This window comes from Nematolebias whitei, chromosome 3, assembly GCF_014905685.2.
Source record: "Nematolebias whitei isolate Nwh7 chromosome 3, NemWhi1, whole genome shotgun sequence".
Classification (NCBI taxonomy): domain Eukaryota; kingdom Metazoa; phylum Chordata; class Actinopteri; order Cyprinodontiformes; family Rivulidae; genus Nematolebias; species Nematolebias whitei.
Genome location: NC_056500.1, coordinates 59,411,370 through 59,428,677, shown reverse-complemented (window position 1 = coordinate 59,428,677; position 17,308 = coordinate 59,411,370). Strand labels below are relative to the sequence as shown.

At 44.7% G+C, this 17,308-nt stretch overlaps 1 protein-coding gene across 1 annotated transcript in view; it reads left to right on the top strand.

Moving 5' to 3' along the window:
• cc2d2a (coiled-coil and C2 domain containing 2A) overlaps positions 1-17,308 on the top strand; it is a 238,481-nt gene that overhangs the window by 52,440 nt on the left and 168,733 nt on the right. Inside the window, exons 13-15 of the mRNA XM_037698350.1 lie at positions 8,431-8,616; positions 8,751-8,857; positions 8,945-9,085. Of these exons, the coding sequence (XP_037554278.1) occupies positions 8,431-8,616; positions 8,751-8,857; positions 8,945-9,085 (434 nt within the window). The remainder of the gene's footprint in view (positions 1-8,430; positions 8,617-8,750; positions 8,858-8,944; positions 9,086-17,308) is intronic.

Here is a 17,308-nt window from a genome sequence, read left to right as displayed (position 1 = left end):
CCTGTTTAACGATGGACGATTTCTTTTCACAAAGATGGCCTCCTTTAATCCTCTCTCAAACCATCGTTCCTCTCTATCCAGGATGTGCACATCTTCATCCCTGAAAGAGTGACCGCTGGCCTGGAGATGAGTGTAGACAGCAGAGTCCTGGCCTGATGATGTTGATCTTCTGTGCTGGGCCATCCTTTTGGCCAGTGGCTGTTTTGTTTCCCCGATGTAAGACTGATCACAGCCCTCCTGACACTGAACAGCATACACAACATTACTCTGTTTGTGCCGGGGGACTGGATCTTTGGGATGCACCAGTCTTTGCCGTAATGTATTTTGAGGTTTAAAAGCCACTGGGACGTTATGTTTAGAAAATAAACGTCTCAGTTTCTCTGATACTCCCTCAACATATGGAATGACCACTGGTCTGGGTTCCTCCTTTTCACCTGTTGGCTGACTGGAGTCTTGTTTGGGTTTCTTCTCTGCTTTCAGGAAGGCCCAGTTAGGATATCCACATTGCTCTAGAGCCTGTCTTGTGTGGGATTTCTCCTTCTGCCTGGCTCCTGAGCTAGTGGGGACGCTGTCTGCTCTGTGATACAGAGTCCTGATGACTCCTAACTTGTGCTTCAAAGGGTGATGGGAGTCAAACTGCAAATACTGGTCAAAACAAACAAAACAGCCACTGGCCAAAAGGATGGCCCAGCACAGAAGATCAACATCATCAGGCCAGGACTCTGCTGTCTACACTCATCTCCAGGCCAGCGGTCACTCTTTCAGGGATGAAGATGTGCACATCCTGGATAGAGAGGAACGATGGTTTGAGAGAGGATTAAAGGAGGCCATCTTTGTGAAAAGAAATCGTCCATCGTTAAACAGGGGTGGAGGCCTACGTGTTCAATTGTCCCCCTCTTACAATGCTGTGATTGCTAGGATCACTCAGCCCTCTGTGAATAGTAAACATCCATCAGTGTGCTAATGATCCATTGTTAGGCTGATGGTCCTTCTTGAGCATGTGATCACCTGGTTTTGGATGTCAGCAGCAAAACTGGTTAATCCACTCTGAGAAGGTGCTATTTAAGAGACTGAGCTGAATACAGCACCTCAGACTGAGGAAGCCTCTCGGATGAGAGACGAAACGTTTCTACATTTTTTGTTGTTTTGCTTTGTTTTGTTTTTTTGAATGTTTAGAGGACTAGATTTAACTGTTTTAGATACTGTCCAGATGACCTGACTGAAAAATGTTGGATTGTATACCTGGATTATTGAGCATGGATTTTGTTGTTTTCAACCAGTTTGACACAACTGTCAACAAGGAAGAGGGCCGACAATGGAGGAGGGGGCATACCAAAGAGACCATCTTATCACCAGCAAAACTGGTTTGTTCAACTTTGGAGTAAGCTGTTGGGGGAAGAATCAGTTTTGTTATGCGTTTCCTTGACTGAGGAAGCCTTCTGGATCGAAGGCGAAATGTTTCAGCACAAAAAAAGAAACTGTCCAGATGACCTGACTGAAAAATGTTAGATTTTATACCTGGATTATTGAGCATGGACTTTGTTGTTTTCAACCAGTTTGACACGACTGTCTACAAAGAAGAGGGCCGGCAATGGAGGAGTGTGTGTACCAAAGAGACCATCTTATCACAAGCAAAACTGGTTTGTTCCAGTTTGGAGTAAGCTGTTGGAGGCAGAATCAGTTTTGTTATGCGTTTCCTGAGCCTGGAAATGCTGGAGGTTTCTTCATTTTAAAAGGAATTTTTTACTTTCCACTGTTGCCACTTTGCTTGCTCAGGATGGGAGACTGCAACGAAGCCAAGATCCAACTTGTCTGCTGGATTCCTTAGACAGAGAACTTTACTAATTGGCTTTTATGTATGTGAATGTCTCCTGTAAAGTGCCCTGAGACAACTTTGTTGTGATTTGGTGCTATATAAATAAACTGAATTGAATTGTTTCCTTGACTGATGAAGCCTTCTGGATCGAAGGCGAAACGTTTCAACACAACAAAAGAAACTGTCCAGAAGGAATGCGCGATATAAACGTTACACAGTAGAAACTATAGAAATTTAGCCTACAATAGAGATCTGTCTTCTACCGGCTAACCGCAGTAATTTTGTGTCTGATGTAATATTAGAGTTGTCAGATTTAATTGTTACTTTTTTTTAGTTGAAAACTGTGCGCAAATGGCATTCAAGTGTAAAATCAGAGCTGTCAGATTTAATCTTTACTTTTTTTTCGCTAAGTGGCGAAGCTACAATCTAACTACGCCCAGCTTGCCATAGTGTTGCCGTATTCGGACTTATGCTCAAAACGCTGTGTTCTGTCGAAAGTTTTTTTTTCGTCGAAAGTTAAATTAAGCGTTGGTCAGCTTTAGAGAAACCTGCTCTCTGATCTGTGAAAATAATGCTGTGTTGTGTGATTTTACTGCGAGACCCTCTGGTCAAAGCCACAGACTCATTTTGTGTCAGCTCTCCGTTAAAGCAGAAGGAGGCGTCCACTAGAGGGTTGGAGGGTGAAGCGTTTCAGTGTAAATTGCAGCTCTGTTGCTGTTAATTTCTTGTGAGAAGACTGGAAACTGTTAAAAAGTTAACAACATATTCTTTTGTTTAAAACATATGGCTAAAACTACATATATCTTTTGCACTGTTTTGCACTACAAGAAAGAAGCCTAATACTTGATTTGTTTATTATTTTAATACTCTCTGGATCTAGTAGTGGAATTTTCTTAATTCAAAATATATGATGGCAAAAGGACACCCTATGCTTTTTAAAATTCCTATTGCAAGTTTTATACCAAAACATATCGCGATATATATTGTTTTTGCCACCCTTCACAATACATATCGTGATATGAATTTTATGCCATATCGCACATTCCTTCTGTCCTGATGACCTGACTGAAAAATGTTGGATTGTAAACCTGGATTATTGAGCATGGACTTTGTTGTTTTCAACCAGTTTGACATGACTGTCAACAAGGAAGAGGGCTGGCAATGGAGGATGGGGCGTACCAAAGAGACCATCTTATCACAAGCAAAACTGGTTTGTTCCACTTTGTAGTGAGCTGTTGGAGGAAGAATCTGTTTTGTTGTGTGTTTCCTTGACTGATGAAGCCTTCCGGATTGAAGGCGAAACGTTTCAGCACAAAAAAAGAAACTGTCTGATGACCTGACTGAAAAATGTTGGATTGTATACCTGGATTATTGAGCATGGACTTTGTTCATTCCTGTCACAACATCATTTTAAGATTTTAATCCATGCTTTCATTACAACTCCTCTGGACTATTGCAATTCACTTTATTTGGTTCTGAACCAGTCATTACTGACTCGACTTCAGCTGTTCAGAATGCTACTGCTCGTCTTGTAACTGGCACCAGAAAACGAGAGCACATCACCCTTGTCTTAAAATCACTACACTGGCTCCCAGTTCGTTTCCAGATTAATTTTAAGGTTCTTTTGTTTGTATTCAAATGTCTTCATAGTCTCGCACCACAGTATCTGTCCGACCTTCTCCAGCCGTACATTCCCTCACACTCTCTTGGGTCAGCTGATCTGCTGCTGTTGGCCGTCCCAAAGTCCAGCAGAAGGCTGCGAGGTGACCGAGCGTTCTCAGTCGCTGCCCCTAAACTGTTGAACAAGCTGCCTTTGCACGTCAGACAAGCTGACTCACTTCCTGTTTTTAAATCTGCTCTGAAGACTAATTTTTTCTCTTTGGCTTTTAACGCAGCTTGAAATGTTGGCTTTACTGTTTTATGTTATTTGTTTTATAGTTGTTACTGTTTGTTGTTTTATTATTTGGTAGTTCATTACTTTTATGGTATTTGTTGAGTTCATGTTTTTTATGCTTGTATGTGTTAGTGTACAGCACTTTGGCCAACCGTGTTGTTTGAAAGTGCTTTATTTATAAAGTTGAATTGTATTATATTGTATTGTATTTCCTTATATTGGTTACATTTTGATATTCTAGAGGGCAGCATCAAAATGTCTTCCCATGCTTCAGAGTCGATTGTGATTGCGCTGTGTTCTATGTTAATCTTAAATTTTCCAGTCTATCTTTCTTTAAGGCTTGTAGTTCAGCATAGAATCTTGACACAAATCTTCCACATTTATGACAATCAAGAATTGTTTTTTTTTTCTAGTAAATAACATTCCCCTGAGAACTCTATTGAGTCCATTTTTACCTTGACATAATGCCTTAGCTGAAGATATTTATAAAAGTCTCTGGAAATAATGTTATATTGTGTTCTTAAGTCCTCAAATGTCTTTTCCATTATCCCATAGATCATGTATTCTGTTAATGCCAGCTTCTTGCCATGATCTAAGATTGGGACCAGCGCCCTCTACTGTCAAATCCGGATTGTCTACCAACGTTGTCAAAGATGAGAGCCTCTTATTCTGCCAAACAGTTTTCTCAGAATGCCCCATGCCTTAATAGTATTAGTAATCCCTGGGGTTGTTTGGACCCCCTGAGCTTGGCTCTTGGGTGCCATGGTTGGCCCGCTGGCCGGGGTGGCTGCCGGGGCCTGGCGGGCGGTCGGCTGGGGGTGCGTGCTTGGTTGTTGGCGGTGTGTGGGGGTGGTCGGTGGCGTGTCCTCTTCATGGTGGGGGGGTGTCCTGTCGGCGGGGCATGGCCTGGGCCGGGTCTGGGGTATTGGCTCTTCTCCGCTCAAGAATGAATGGGTTTACCTCTTGGGTTTGGGCATGGGCTGCCCCCTGTAGAGGGCGGGTACATGTCTTGGACCTGGGGGGTATAGAGTGTGTATCGGGAATAAGAATGAAATGTATCGTTATTGTATGTCTTTGAGTGAATGAATGTGAGATTGAGGTTGGGATTGTGTGATTGTGTCTGTGTATGAATGGATATTTGTTAGGCTGAGACTCGGACTGCCCCCTCTTTGATACAACTGGGGGTGCTTGGCATCGCGCCCCTATCGCGCGGCCCCCTGGTGGGGTGTGCCCTTGCCTGCCGGCGCGCTTGGGGCCCTTGGTATCGGGGGCTGGGCGCTTGGGCGTGTGTCGGCTCGGCCTGGTGTCTGCCTGGTGGGGCTCGGGTCCTCTGGCCCTGTCAGGCCTTGGCCTGGGTGGTGTGAGTCCTCGGTGCCCGGGCCTCGGTGCCTGGACCTGGACCTACATCGGTGCGGCGGGTGCCGACGGAGGCCTATGAGTTTGTCGCTGTTGGCCCCGGGGGGTCATTGTATGTGGTTGCTGGTGGGGATCTTCCGGTTCTCCCCTGTGGTCCGTTCTGGGGGGTGGGTGAGTGGTTCGTCCTGTGTGGGTGGCTCTGGGGGCTCCGCGGTCGGGGTCCCTCCTGGGGTCTTGGGCTCTGGTCCCCCCTTTTTCGTCTGCCTCTGGTCTTGGGGGTCGGGTCTCTGCTGCTTCACAGTTACTAATAAATGTTCTATTAGAGAAGCCTTATACACTTATGCATGCTCACAACCACACACAAATAGAAGCAGGGATGCTTATGTAGGCTTTATATGTAGATATATAGATATGTATGTGAGTGTATATTCATGTGTATGTATGTATGTATGTATATAGGCGTAGGTATGGGTATATATATTTATGGAAACTTACTGCAAAGCCATGAATATTTTAAGTTCTTTATACATATGTATTTTGTTGCTGTGTTTTGTCATGTTCTTTGCAGGTGAACAGACAGTGGCCGGGTGTTTTGACGTGTGCTCTATTTGTATATATTTCTTATATTTTGGAGTCTTACTTTGTCTTTTCTTTCTTTCTATCCTATTTAAAAAAAAAAAAAAAAAAAACTACACTAGATAGTCACTATAATAAATATTTCATAATAATGGTGTGGAGAGGATGGCTGTAAGGGGAGAAGGGAGGCCATCAAAAAAAAAAAAAATAGTATTAGTAATCAGAAAATTATATTTGACAAAAAATGGAAGTTCTCGTTTTTGTTTATTTAACAAATTTATCGGGTGATGGTGTTTACAAATGCTTTCCTCAATCTCAAGCCAAGGTTGAACAGGTTTTCTGGTAGCGCACAGTGAAATAATTCTTGCGTATAGAGACAATACATAGTTCTTAAACTTGGGTAGGCCCCATCCACCTAGGTTTTTGGGAAGTTGTAAAACTTCCATTTTAATTTTAGGTTTTCTGCCTGCCCAAATAAAGTCTGAGATGGCTTTATTAATCCCAGGTAAGTCTTTGGAACCAATAAACAAGAACAACACGGACACGAGGTACATTAATTTAGGGAGAATTATCATCTTAATTAAGTTGATCCTTCCCAGAAAGGATATGGGGAGCTTCTTCCACCTTGCTAACTTCTCTTTAATGCGAATGATCATAGGACTAATGTTTTCAGGGTATAGTTCACTAATTTTAGGTGTAATGCGTATTTCTAGATAATTTAATCCTGTGATAGCCCATCGAAATGGTTTGACGAATGCTGGTTCTCCGTGGTCACAGGCAATTAAAGGCATTATTTCTGATTTTTCATAATTTACTTTATACCCGGATATCTTACCAAATTCATTGACACAGTCAATTAGAGCTGGGATAGACTTTAAATCTGTCCAAGTCAAAAGAATATCATCAGCGTGTAATAATATTTTATGCTGTTTTTCCCCTATTAATATTCCTTTAATATTATCACTTTGTCTAATGGTAATTGCAAGTGGTTCTATAGCCAAGGAGAAGAGCATCAGGGAGAGAGGACTTCCCTGTGCTGTTCCTCTTCCCAATTTAAAAGATGCGGACAAAAGACCATTTGTCAAAACGGATGCTATAAGTTTTTTATAAAGAAGTTTTACCCAATTTATAAAATTGTCACCAAGTCCAAATCTTTTAAGTACTTCGAACATATACTTCAATTCGATACGGTCGAAGGCCTTTTCAGCATCCATTGAAACGATGATACCAGGTATTTGTGTATGGTTAAAATGCTGAATAATATTAATAAGTCGTCTAATATTATTTGATGACAGTCACTCCTTTATAAAACCAGCTTGGTCTATATTAACTATGTTAGTCACTACCTTTTCCAATCTAGTGGCCAAAATCTTAGATAAAATCTTCATGTCAACCCTGAGCAAACTAATTTGTCAGTACGATGAGCATTGTTCTGGGTCTTTATCTTTTTTTGGAATGACAATTATATTTGCCACATACATGGTATCAGGTAGTTTAGATTGTTCCAGAGATGTATTAAAGACTCCTCGTAGTAATGGACTAATATATATATATATATATATATATATATATATATATATATATATTTAATTCAATTGGATACCCATCAACACCTGGACATTTTCCCGATTGGAGTGAAGAAATGGCCGTTTCAATTTTTAGTATTGTTACAGGTCCTTCTAATAAGTTTGCCTGTCTTACTGACAATTGAGGTATATTTAAATTTTTCAGAAATTTATCTTCTAGTGCATCTTTTTTAGCTTCAGAAATATATAATTTTTCATAGAATTGTTTAAATCATTAATTTATATGTTTGTTATCCATACGTCAATGACCATTTTCATCCTGTATTGAAGATATAAAACTTGTGCCGGAGGAATTGTTCACTAGTCTTGCCAAAATTTATTTGGTTTATTGCCATGTTCAAAAAACGTTTGTTGCGCAAACAAAATATCCCTTTCATCCTTCTTTGTTATTATATCAGATAGTGAAGTCCTAGCTGTTTTTAGTTCCCCCAGAACTTTTAACAGATTTAGATACAAGATATTCCTCTTCAAGTTTGTTTTTAATTTTATTTTCAATTTAATTTTGTTCTGCTAGTTGCTCTTTTCTCTTACAACTAGAATATGATATTATTATCCCACGCATAAATGCTTTATAGGCATCCCATACAATTCTCGGATCAGTATTGTTATTGTCATCAATTTTTAAATAGAAGTCTGTCTGCTCTTCTAATAATTTGGTAAAATCTTCATTTAACAACAGCAGTCTATTTAATCTCCACGAGGTTGTGCGATCCAGTGGTCTGGGAGATTGCATCACTAGTATGATAGCATGACAGGTGCATGGTCAGAGAGGGCAAACGCCTTCCGGATGGAAGGTGAAACGTTTTAGCAAAACAAGAAACTGTCCAAATGACCTGACTGAAAATTGTTGGATTGTATACCTGGATTATTGAGCATGGGCTTCTTTGGTTTTGAACCAGTTTGACATGACTGTCCACAAGGAAGAGGGCCGGCATCGGAGGAGGGTGTGTGCCAAAGACACCATCTTAGCACCAACATAACTGGTTTGTTCCACTTTGGAGTAAGCTGTTTGGGGGAAGAAAAAGTTTTGTGTTGTGTGTTTCCTTGACTGATGAAGCCTTCCGGATGGAAGGTGAAACATTTTGCAAAAAAAGAAACTGTCCAGTTGACCTGACTGAAAATTGTTGGATTGTATACCTGGATTATTGAGCATGGACTTTTTTGGTATGATCCAGTGTAGTTAATGTTGTTTCATCCGTCAGGCGCTGATGTCCAAGTATGCAGACCCTGAGGGAGACTACCAGCTTGATGTTGATATCTCTGGGCTGATTTTTTCCCATCATCCTCTGTTCAGCCGTGAACATGTTCTGGCAGCTCGTCTGGCTCTGCTGTATGATCAGTACCTCATCAGGCAGCACAATAATCTCACAGGACACCTTTCTGAAAAGGTAAACCCCACTAGAGTCATGAGTGTAGGAAAACCAACATTAAAGCAACCTGTATTCACTTAAGTCATATCAAGATACTTGTACACTTAAAACATGTTCATAGTTTTGTTTTTCACACTTCTTTTCTGTTTTAGCTTAACGGTTTAAGGAATGCTTTGAGGAACATGATGACTGCCCACAGCGAGCAGGGTGTTGTTCAGGCCTTACATCAGAGGGTTTCAGAGTACAGTTTTGAAGTGAGGTAAATGTCTCCCATTTAGTCCATAAACATTATTGGCACCATGTTAAGCAGCTTTCATGCTGGTTGTTGTTTCCCTGAACATTACAGGAACACTCGGCAGCTGCGAGATGAAGAGCAGGAGAAAGACAGGACTCTCCTGAAGAACATGATTAAAGTTTGGAAGGAGATTAAGGCCCTGAGAGAGTTTCAGAAGTTTACCAACACACACTATAAACTCTATCTCAGAAGGTAACTGTTTTGTTTATAGACTTCTCCATTAAAAATGTTAAATTTTATTCACAATAAGTCTGACCGCAATTTAAGATTACACTGATTTGTTTTCCCAGTTTCCTAATATGTTGTTTGTCCTCTGTCTTAACAAATCTTTGCTGGTATATGTGTGTTATGCTAATTATTAGGCCCAAGCAGCGAAGTGCTGCGAAGGCCTATTGTAATCGCTCTGTTAATTAGGCCCGAGCAGCAATTTTTCCGTCAAGTGAATTGGCCTTTTGGGGGCCTTAACATATCCCAAAACTCATCAAATTTGGCAGACACATCAGGACTGCTGAAAAAGTACGTATTTTAAGGGCGTCGCAAAAATCGCAACAGTAACGACTCAAGAGCGCCATCTGGAAATTTTCAAAATACCCCATGCATTAACCTTAGTTTGTTGTAGAAGCATGAAATTTGGTACACTTGTCCAATTCCCCAAGATGCACAGAAAACCCTCTGGCACCAACGCTGGATGATAAACAGGAAGGCAGCCATTTAGGAATGCCATCCCAAATTTCACACCTTTTGGAGGTTTACAGCCTCCGCATTTGAACGAACTCCTCCTAGGGATTTCGCTCAATCGGTTTCAAACTTGGCCATTTTGATCAAAAGGCATGGGGGAAGAAAAGTTATCTAAACAATGCGTTTTGGAGCATGCTGAAGGGTTGTGGCGGACTTAGACATTTTGGGGCCCCAGGCAAACCTTTGTAAAGGGGCCCTCCCCCAAGTCAACCTAAATGACAAAATGTACCATTTTGTGATTTATATCACCATTCCTGAGATATAAATCTGCATCCATCTGGATTTCTAGGGAAGTCAATATCTAGCTGAACTGGGCCTTTTTGAACAATAGAGCATCGTTCTTTGTCATTCAAGTCTTTTGGCCATAGTGCTGGATCATCTGCCAAAACACGACCACCAGAGAGTGAAGGGACTTCTTGACTCACAGCAGGCAGGCTAAAAGGAAAAAGAAGACATTATTACATTTAATACATGTGAAGGCTCTCATTTATCCAAGTTTCTATAATTAAGACAGAAAGTTTTGACTTCTTTTTAAACCTTAAGACTTACACAGACTTTAAACTAAATGACTCAAATAATGTCACTTTTCATTTATATCAATTTTTACAATTTAGATAACAATTTAATTTAGTTATCCTAGCCTTTTGATTCTGTTGTTTTAAACTTAACAGTGGCATTAAACTAACAGTGGCATTTCTGTCCAAAGCAAACCAGTCATTATTAAAAAACACGTTTTTGCATTACTCTGAAAGCTATAAGTTCTTTTTCGTATAGGCTTCGCCCTTTAAGGCTGTCGCTTAGTGGGTTTATCCCGTTATGCGTAGCATTTGCACTGAAAAATTTAGTCCATGCCCACCTGCTGTGTGGGCCCCACCCGGTCCGTATAAATTACGTTAAGAGCGGGAAATCGGCTCCCATTTTTTCTTCAGCGAGCTAATAGCACTGTCAAAAGAACAAAGAAGGAAAATTGTGTAGATGACCAACCTTTGTTAAGAATGCTTGGCCCGGCAGTCGACCTCCGGTCGTCCGGTGAGTTCTCCTCCCCGAGGAGAAGCTGACGAGCAGTCTTGTTTCAAGGTAAGCGCCGAGGAACATTTCTCAGTGACAGGTCACTACACGCTGGACAACGCCATCTTGTAATTTTCCTCTTATCGCCGACCCTCGGAGCGAATCGGATGGTTCCTCCGGGACAGGCGCGCTCAGCTGCAGCCCCCGCTGCTCATTCCCTCCTGGGGAGCGTAGTGTCGGTGGAGGGGGGCTGAGTGAATGCTCACCCCATTCGACCTCTTTTCGCATCGGCGATCACACTGCTCCCGGCCGACGGCGCCCTCAGGGGTTGCTCGGCGTAACCCAGGAGGAGGCTGACATGAAAGGACCCTTTTTTACGTCCTACGCCTTTCCCGCCAGTTCGGATGATCTGGCGGGAAGGTTGTTTACTGGGCTCCATTCCGGCTCACCGTCTTGATCCATATGGCCTCGTGTTCCCAACAGGACGTCCTACGGGCGAGGCCACAAACGGGTTTTTTTCCTGGTAGATGGGGGGAGCCGGTCTTCACAGTCCGCACCCATCTCCAGAGCAGGGGTTCACTGAGCGGAAAGTCCCTCCGTGCCCCCTGGAGCCGAGCTTGATGGAGGCTTCATTGGAGTAAGATGTCGAGGTGGACCAGCGTCCCGTGCCTCCGGTTAGCATAACCGAGACGGTGACAACGCTCTCCAACTGAGCTCACCAGCATGTGTTCCACACGGCCGCAGCGAACAACACGTTACGCTGTTGGCGTACACGTTCAGAGGCGGGAAGAGACGGTGGCCCTTTGTCCTTTGGCCCACTCCGCTCTCGTAGCAGCTGCTTGCTAACGACGCTGCCAGCCCCTGCAGTACGCTCCGTCTACAGGGCAGCTGACGTCATCCTCAACCGGTGCGCCTCTTTTACTGTCTGCCGCCCCGCATCGCAGCCGGAGAACGAGGTCCCAGAAGTTCTCCTGGCTCGTCACTCCACCTTCTTCTCAGGAGAGTTGCAGGAGTTTTGTTGGAGATCCTTTTTTTCATCAGCGAGAGATCATTCCAAGATGCTCCACGGCTGCACAACGCCTCCCCAATTCTGTTACGCCAGCCCCTCCCGTCAGACGTCCCCGGCATCCGGAAGTTCATTTTGTTTTCCCGGACTTCGCCAACAGGGGGCCCTCCAGGACAACAAACAGAGCTCAACGGAAGGTAACCAGGTGTCGGGTTGCTGGAGGTGTGTTGATGACACTATGAAATAACATCATTTTATGATGAAGTGTCCTTTAGCCAGGCTGTCAGCATGGTTTATCTGACAAGCGGCCCCATCACACACACTCATCACGAATGAGCCTTTTTAAGGTTATTTTCATTCACTGTCAGCGGTGCCGATGCGCGCTCCCGCGGCATGAAAGCGCGCACGCAGCTCTCAGCGCCCGCCGTTCACGTCAACGTTAACGTGAGACCACGGTACGAGCTCAGCAATGTATCTCGCTCTCGGCAGAAACGGCACACGTTTTTTCATCGCAGTGGTGTCAAACGCGCGCTCCCGCGGCGTCAGCAGTTTCACAAGCCTCACAGCGGCTCTGCTCCTTCATCCTCGAAGAAGGTTTTCTGAATTAATACTGCAGCTCGTGGAATCACTCTGTAGTTCACATGACTTGCAGCCAAGAATGAATGTGTTTCTGCAGACCGAGCCAGTGGTAGCCTCGCTCCACCGATGCCGCGCTCTGCTTCCTGACCGCACCAGTGCCAACGCGCGCTCCCGCGGCATCAGCAGCTCCACAAGCCTTCACAGCGGCTCAGCTCATACATCCTCGAAGAAGACCGAGCCAGTGGTAACCTCGCTCCACCGATGTCGCGCGCTGCTTCCTGACCACACAGTGCCAACGCCCGCCCCCGCGGCATTCCTGGCTTAAGGCGTCGCATGAATGAGGACGCACACACACGACCCTTCAGGGCACGTCGGCTCATACGTGCACCCGCTTCCCGAGTGTTACACGGGGCAGCTGCACACAACGTGAGTACAACTCAGATGAGCTTGCGTGTTTTTCTCTCTCACTCAGCGCGCTCCAGTTCACATCAGCATGTATGCGAGTTTCACAGCATAAATGCGTGCCCGCTTTACAGCTTATAAACGGGTGGCAATGAGCGCGCGCTCCAGACGGATGGACGAACCGTTTTCATCCGGGGATTCATGCTGCAGTTCAGCTCAACCCCGGGGTGGAGGAACCCTGCGACTTTTTTCTGTCATTTATGAACAGATCTCGTCCCCTCTAGCAGAAGCTCATGAAATTCTGTTTTAAATGTAATTTCTAGAGTCTCAGAAGGAGAGGAAAATGCAAGGTCTCTCTCATCACTTCCTGGTCCCAATGAACTGGAAGATGAGATTTATTCTAGATTGTCAATCTCTGAACTGTGAGAAACAACACTCCATTATGCGTCCGAGCCGCCTTAACTCTGCTTTATCTGGACACCTGCTGCTGTTGAGCAGTTGTACAGACAGGTGGCAGCAGTGCAACTCAAGTGAATCGGTTGAGTGACATCAGCTGTTTTCCGTCAGCAGACCTACGTCACACATGCCAGTTTTTCACAGAGGCACACACATTTAACAAGCTGTGGGGCCGCTGTAGTTCTCCACACAGCAGCTCATTTAAATGTTTTTGGAGCGTCGCAGGGGCTCCTTGAATGTGACTCAACATTGTCCTTAAGCTGCAGAATCATCAGGGTTTTTTGATTCACACAGACAGCAAGTGACTGTTACATACATACTGGCAGGTGATGTATGTGTTTCAACCCATGTGCCACATTGTGAGACAGATGCTGTGTGGGCACACCCAATCTGCTCTCCCATTGGATTGGGTACATCTCATGTATTCCGAACAGGGGGCGGATGTGATGTCCAAGACGGTCCTTTGCGGCACGGGGACCTGGGACCTTCCTCCCAGAGCTATGGCTCAGACACGGCAGGAATCCTGCCAGCGCCTGTGGACGTGTAGCAACACGAGAGAACACTAAATGTCAATTATAATTATCGTGGAGCCACGGGACGATCCACCGCTGGGTGGTCTTGCCTGCTCACAGCCTGTGGTCGTAATGCTTTTTCACCTTCCTCTTTCCCTCTGATATCACGGTTTTCTGAACCGAGCTCAGGAGGAGGGACTGACAGCTCCTCTGCCCCAAGTGTGTGAACGCATCATGGTTCCCAGGCCTACGACATTTGTTATCAGGACACTCGTGGAACCTGCCGTGGAGGGAGGACGCTCTCCTCCAGGCGGGAGGAACGATCAGGAATTAATCAGAATAGGCCAGCACCTGTGGTTTGGCCGCTGTGCGGATCTTTTTGAGAGGATGGATCTCTCTCAAGATGTAGTGCGTACGATTCAGGATTCACGTGCTGCAACCACCACAGCGCTGTTCACATGAAGTGGTCAGTTTTTTCAACGCTGCTGTACAGAAAGGCGTAGAGGCCACTTCATGTCCACTGGACGGTATGCTGTCTTTTCTGCAGTAGCCGAGGGACAGAAATCTGGTGTCCAGCACGACTATCGTATGCTGCAACCGTGTTTTCTTCTTGTCTCAAAGTTGTCGGAGACAGAACAACCTTTAATCATCCTCTGACGGAGCATTTTGTCTCAGATTGATATAGCAGCTGTGGGCCTGTTTGTGACACGAGAAACGCTTGGTGTCAATTATGCGTTTCCCTGAGCCCACGAGACGAACCACCGCTGTGGTGGATGCGTTTGTCCACAGTCCATGGCCCAAAATGCTTCTGTACGCGTTTTTCTCCACCTCCTCTGATTTTACGGTTCTTGAACCGAGCTCAGGAGGAGGGATTGACAGCTCTCCTGGTGGCCCCGAACGCGTGAGCGCACCATAGTTCCCAGCCCTGCAACGCCTGCTGTCGGGGTGCCCGTGGAAACTGCCGTAGAGGGAGGACGCTCTCCTCCAGGCAGGAGGAGCGACCAGGAGTTACCCAGAAATAGGCCAGCACCTGTGGGTCTGTCCGTTGAACCAGTCCACTTAGAGAGGATGGGTTGCCCACAGGATGTAATGCGCACAATTCAGGTTTCACGTGCTGCATCTTCCACAGCGATGTACGCATCAAGCGGACATCTTTTCAGTGCTGGTGTACAGAGAAGGGTGTAGAGGCCACCTCATGTTCATTAGGTGGCATGCTGTTCTTTCTGCAGCAGCTGATGGACAGAAATTTGGATCCAGCACGTTTAAAACATACGCTGAAGCCTTCTCTTCCTGACATAAAGGTTTCTGAGACAGAACAGGTTTTATCATCCGCTGATTAAGTGTTTTCTAAAAGGTGTACAGAGACGCAGGTCTGTCTCACACCCACTTGTTCCAGTGGGATTTAATACTGGTCTTGCAGGTCCTGATCAAAGCTTCATTTGAGTCTTTGGCTCAGGTTCCACTTAAATTCTTGTCTCTTTAAACAGCCCTGCGGCTGGCTTTAACATCCACTAAGAGAGTGAGTGTTTTATCTGCCCTCTCTGTCGCTCCGTCATGTCTCAGAAATTAGGCTGACGGCAGATCAGCTGATTTTAGGCAAACCCAGCTTTTATGCCTAATACATCACGAGCTCTTTTAATCAAGAGCGATATCGTTAGAGGGGTCGTCGTCCCCCCCCCCCCCCCATTTCACACAGATCAGAAGAAGTAGCGTCTTTTTATGTCTTCTGTCCTGTGCGGGCGTTGACGTGTTACATAGCGTGCACAGCTGCAATGCATCAACATCTGCTTGTGCATTATAGAGATGCATCTGCAGGTCGCCCGTTATACACCCAGCGCTTGTCACACTGGCTGTGTGAGGCCATTTCTGAATCCTACAGAGCTTCAGATTTAGAGCCTCCTGTCAACCTCAGAGCACACTCTACCAAGGGTATCGCATCTTCGACTGCTTTGCATAATGGTATGTCAATGCAGGACATTTTGCACTGTGGCCGCATGGTCAACACCCTGCTCATTTATTCGCTTTTATCTCATTTATTCGCTTTTATCTAGGTGATGTGACGGCCCGTTCCATAACACATTCTGTTCTTAGTGTTACAAAATGAATATTGTTGTTTCATGGAACTCCGTTTTACTCACATCTGTCTGCATGCATTACAGTGTGAGATGTTGTAATCAATCACAAATTGTGATTGTTATTTTGGTTCTATTGTCACTAATCAGTTCATGACTATTGTTACCAATCAGTTCATTTGATTAATAATCAGCTCTCCTGTTATTATTAATCTGTTCATACGGTTCAGCCGTAAACCGGTTGGTTCATGGCTCTTTTCAGCGTTTTTCCCTCCCTGTTGAAGTTTTCCGGGGCGTTCATGCATTCAGAATACATAGTTACACAACATGCATCTGTGCATGGCACACATAATTACGCAATGCGTAATTACGCACATGGGAGCTGAGTGATTAGACTTTTTGGGCAAGCTTCTGCTTCATACGGTGTTCGAATGGACCCAGTGAGGCGAGGACAACATCCGCTTCGCCCTTAACCCACTAAGCGACAGCCTTAAAGGGCGAAGCTTATACGAAATAGAACGTTGGTTACGTACTGTAACCCCAGATTCTATGAGTATAGGCGTAGCCCTTTAAGCGTTGGGCCTCACTGGCTCCTAAATGGCTGAAGAAAAGCTATTTTTGGGAGCCGATTTCCCGCTCTTAACGTAATTTATACGGACCGGGTGGGGCCCACACAGCAGGTGGGCGTGGACTAAATTTTTCAGTGCAAATGCTACGCATAACGGGATAAACCTACTAAGCGACAGCCTTAAAGAGCTACGCTTATACTCATAGAATCTGGGGTTACAGTACGTAACCAACGTTGTGCTTTGTAATGTAATTAATGGAGGGAATATGGACCAAATAACAAAACAACGATAGTCTGATGAAGTTTTAACAGTCAAATATTTTGTAAAATGGTTGAGAAAAAAAATTAATAGATAACTGTGGAATATTTTAGATCTATGCTATTCAATGTATAGTCCGTATATTTTAACAATATAATAAACAAGCAGGGTAGGGAGCGAGATAAAGTAGGTAAAATATAAAATCCCCTCTATCTCTCCTTGTTTACGTTAAAAGATTTTGGTTGGAGACTTCCGGCTGAATGGCGGTGAGATAAGGTGTGTTTGGGTGTGCTCCTACAGAATTAGCCTTTTCTCTGATTAATGCCTGGGCACTTTTTCCCGAGTCCGACAGCAAACAATAGCTAACTTACACACTTTACATAACCCTCCTATTTGGCCATTAAAATGCCACCAAAACCGACTAAAGGGGTAAGTTCGATCCACGCTCACCTGCGGCCTAATCCTCGTAGTGAAGCCTCGAGCTGTCCTGGATCACCTCCTCCGTCTGAGGGCGACGTCAGCAGCCTTAAGCAAGAAATACTTGTAGCTCTCCGAGAGGACCTTGCTGCTATAATTAAAGCAGAATTCCATGCTGTTCTGGGTGAAAGTCTCTCGTCGATTAATGCCGAGCTGTCCGCCTTCAAAAAGGAGCTATCGTCTGGGCTAGCAGCGGTGCAGGAGAGCTTCACGGGGCTAAAGCTAACGGTAACAGAGGTGGAGAAGTCCGTCTCCACCTGCACTGACGACATCGTGAGCCTCCAGAAAACAGTTGACGTCCTTACTAAGACGGTGGCACAGTTGGAGGATAAGTGCGA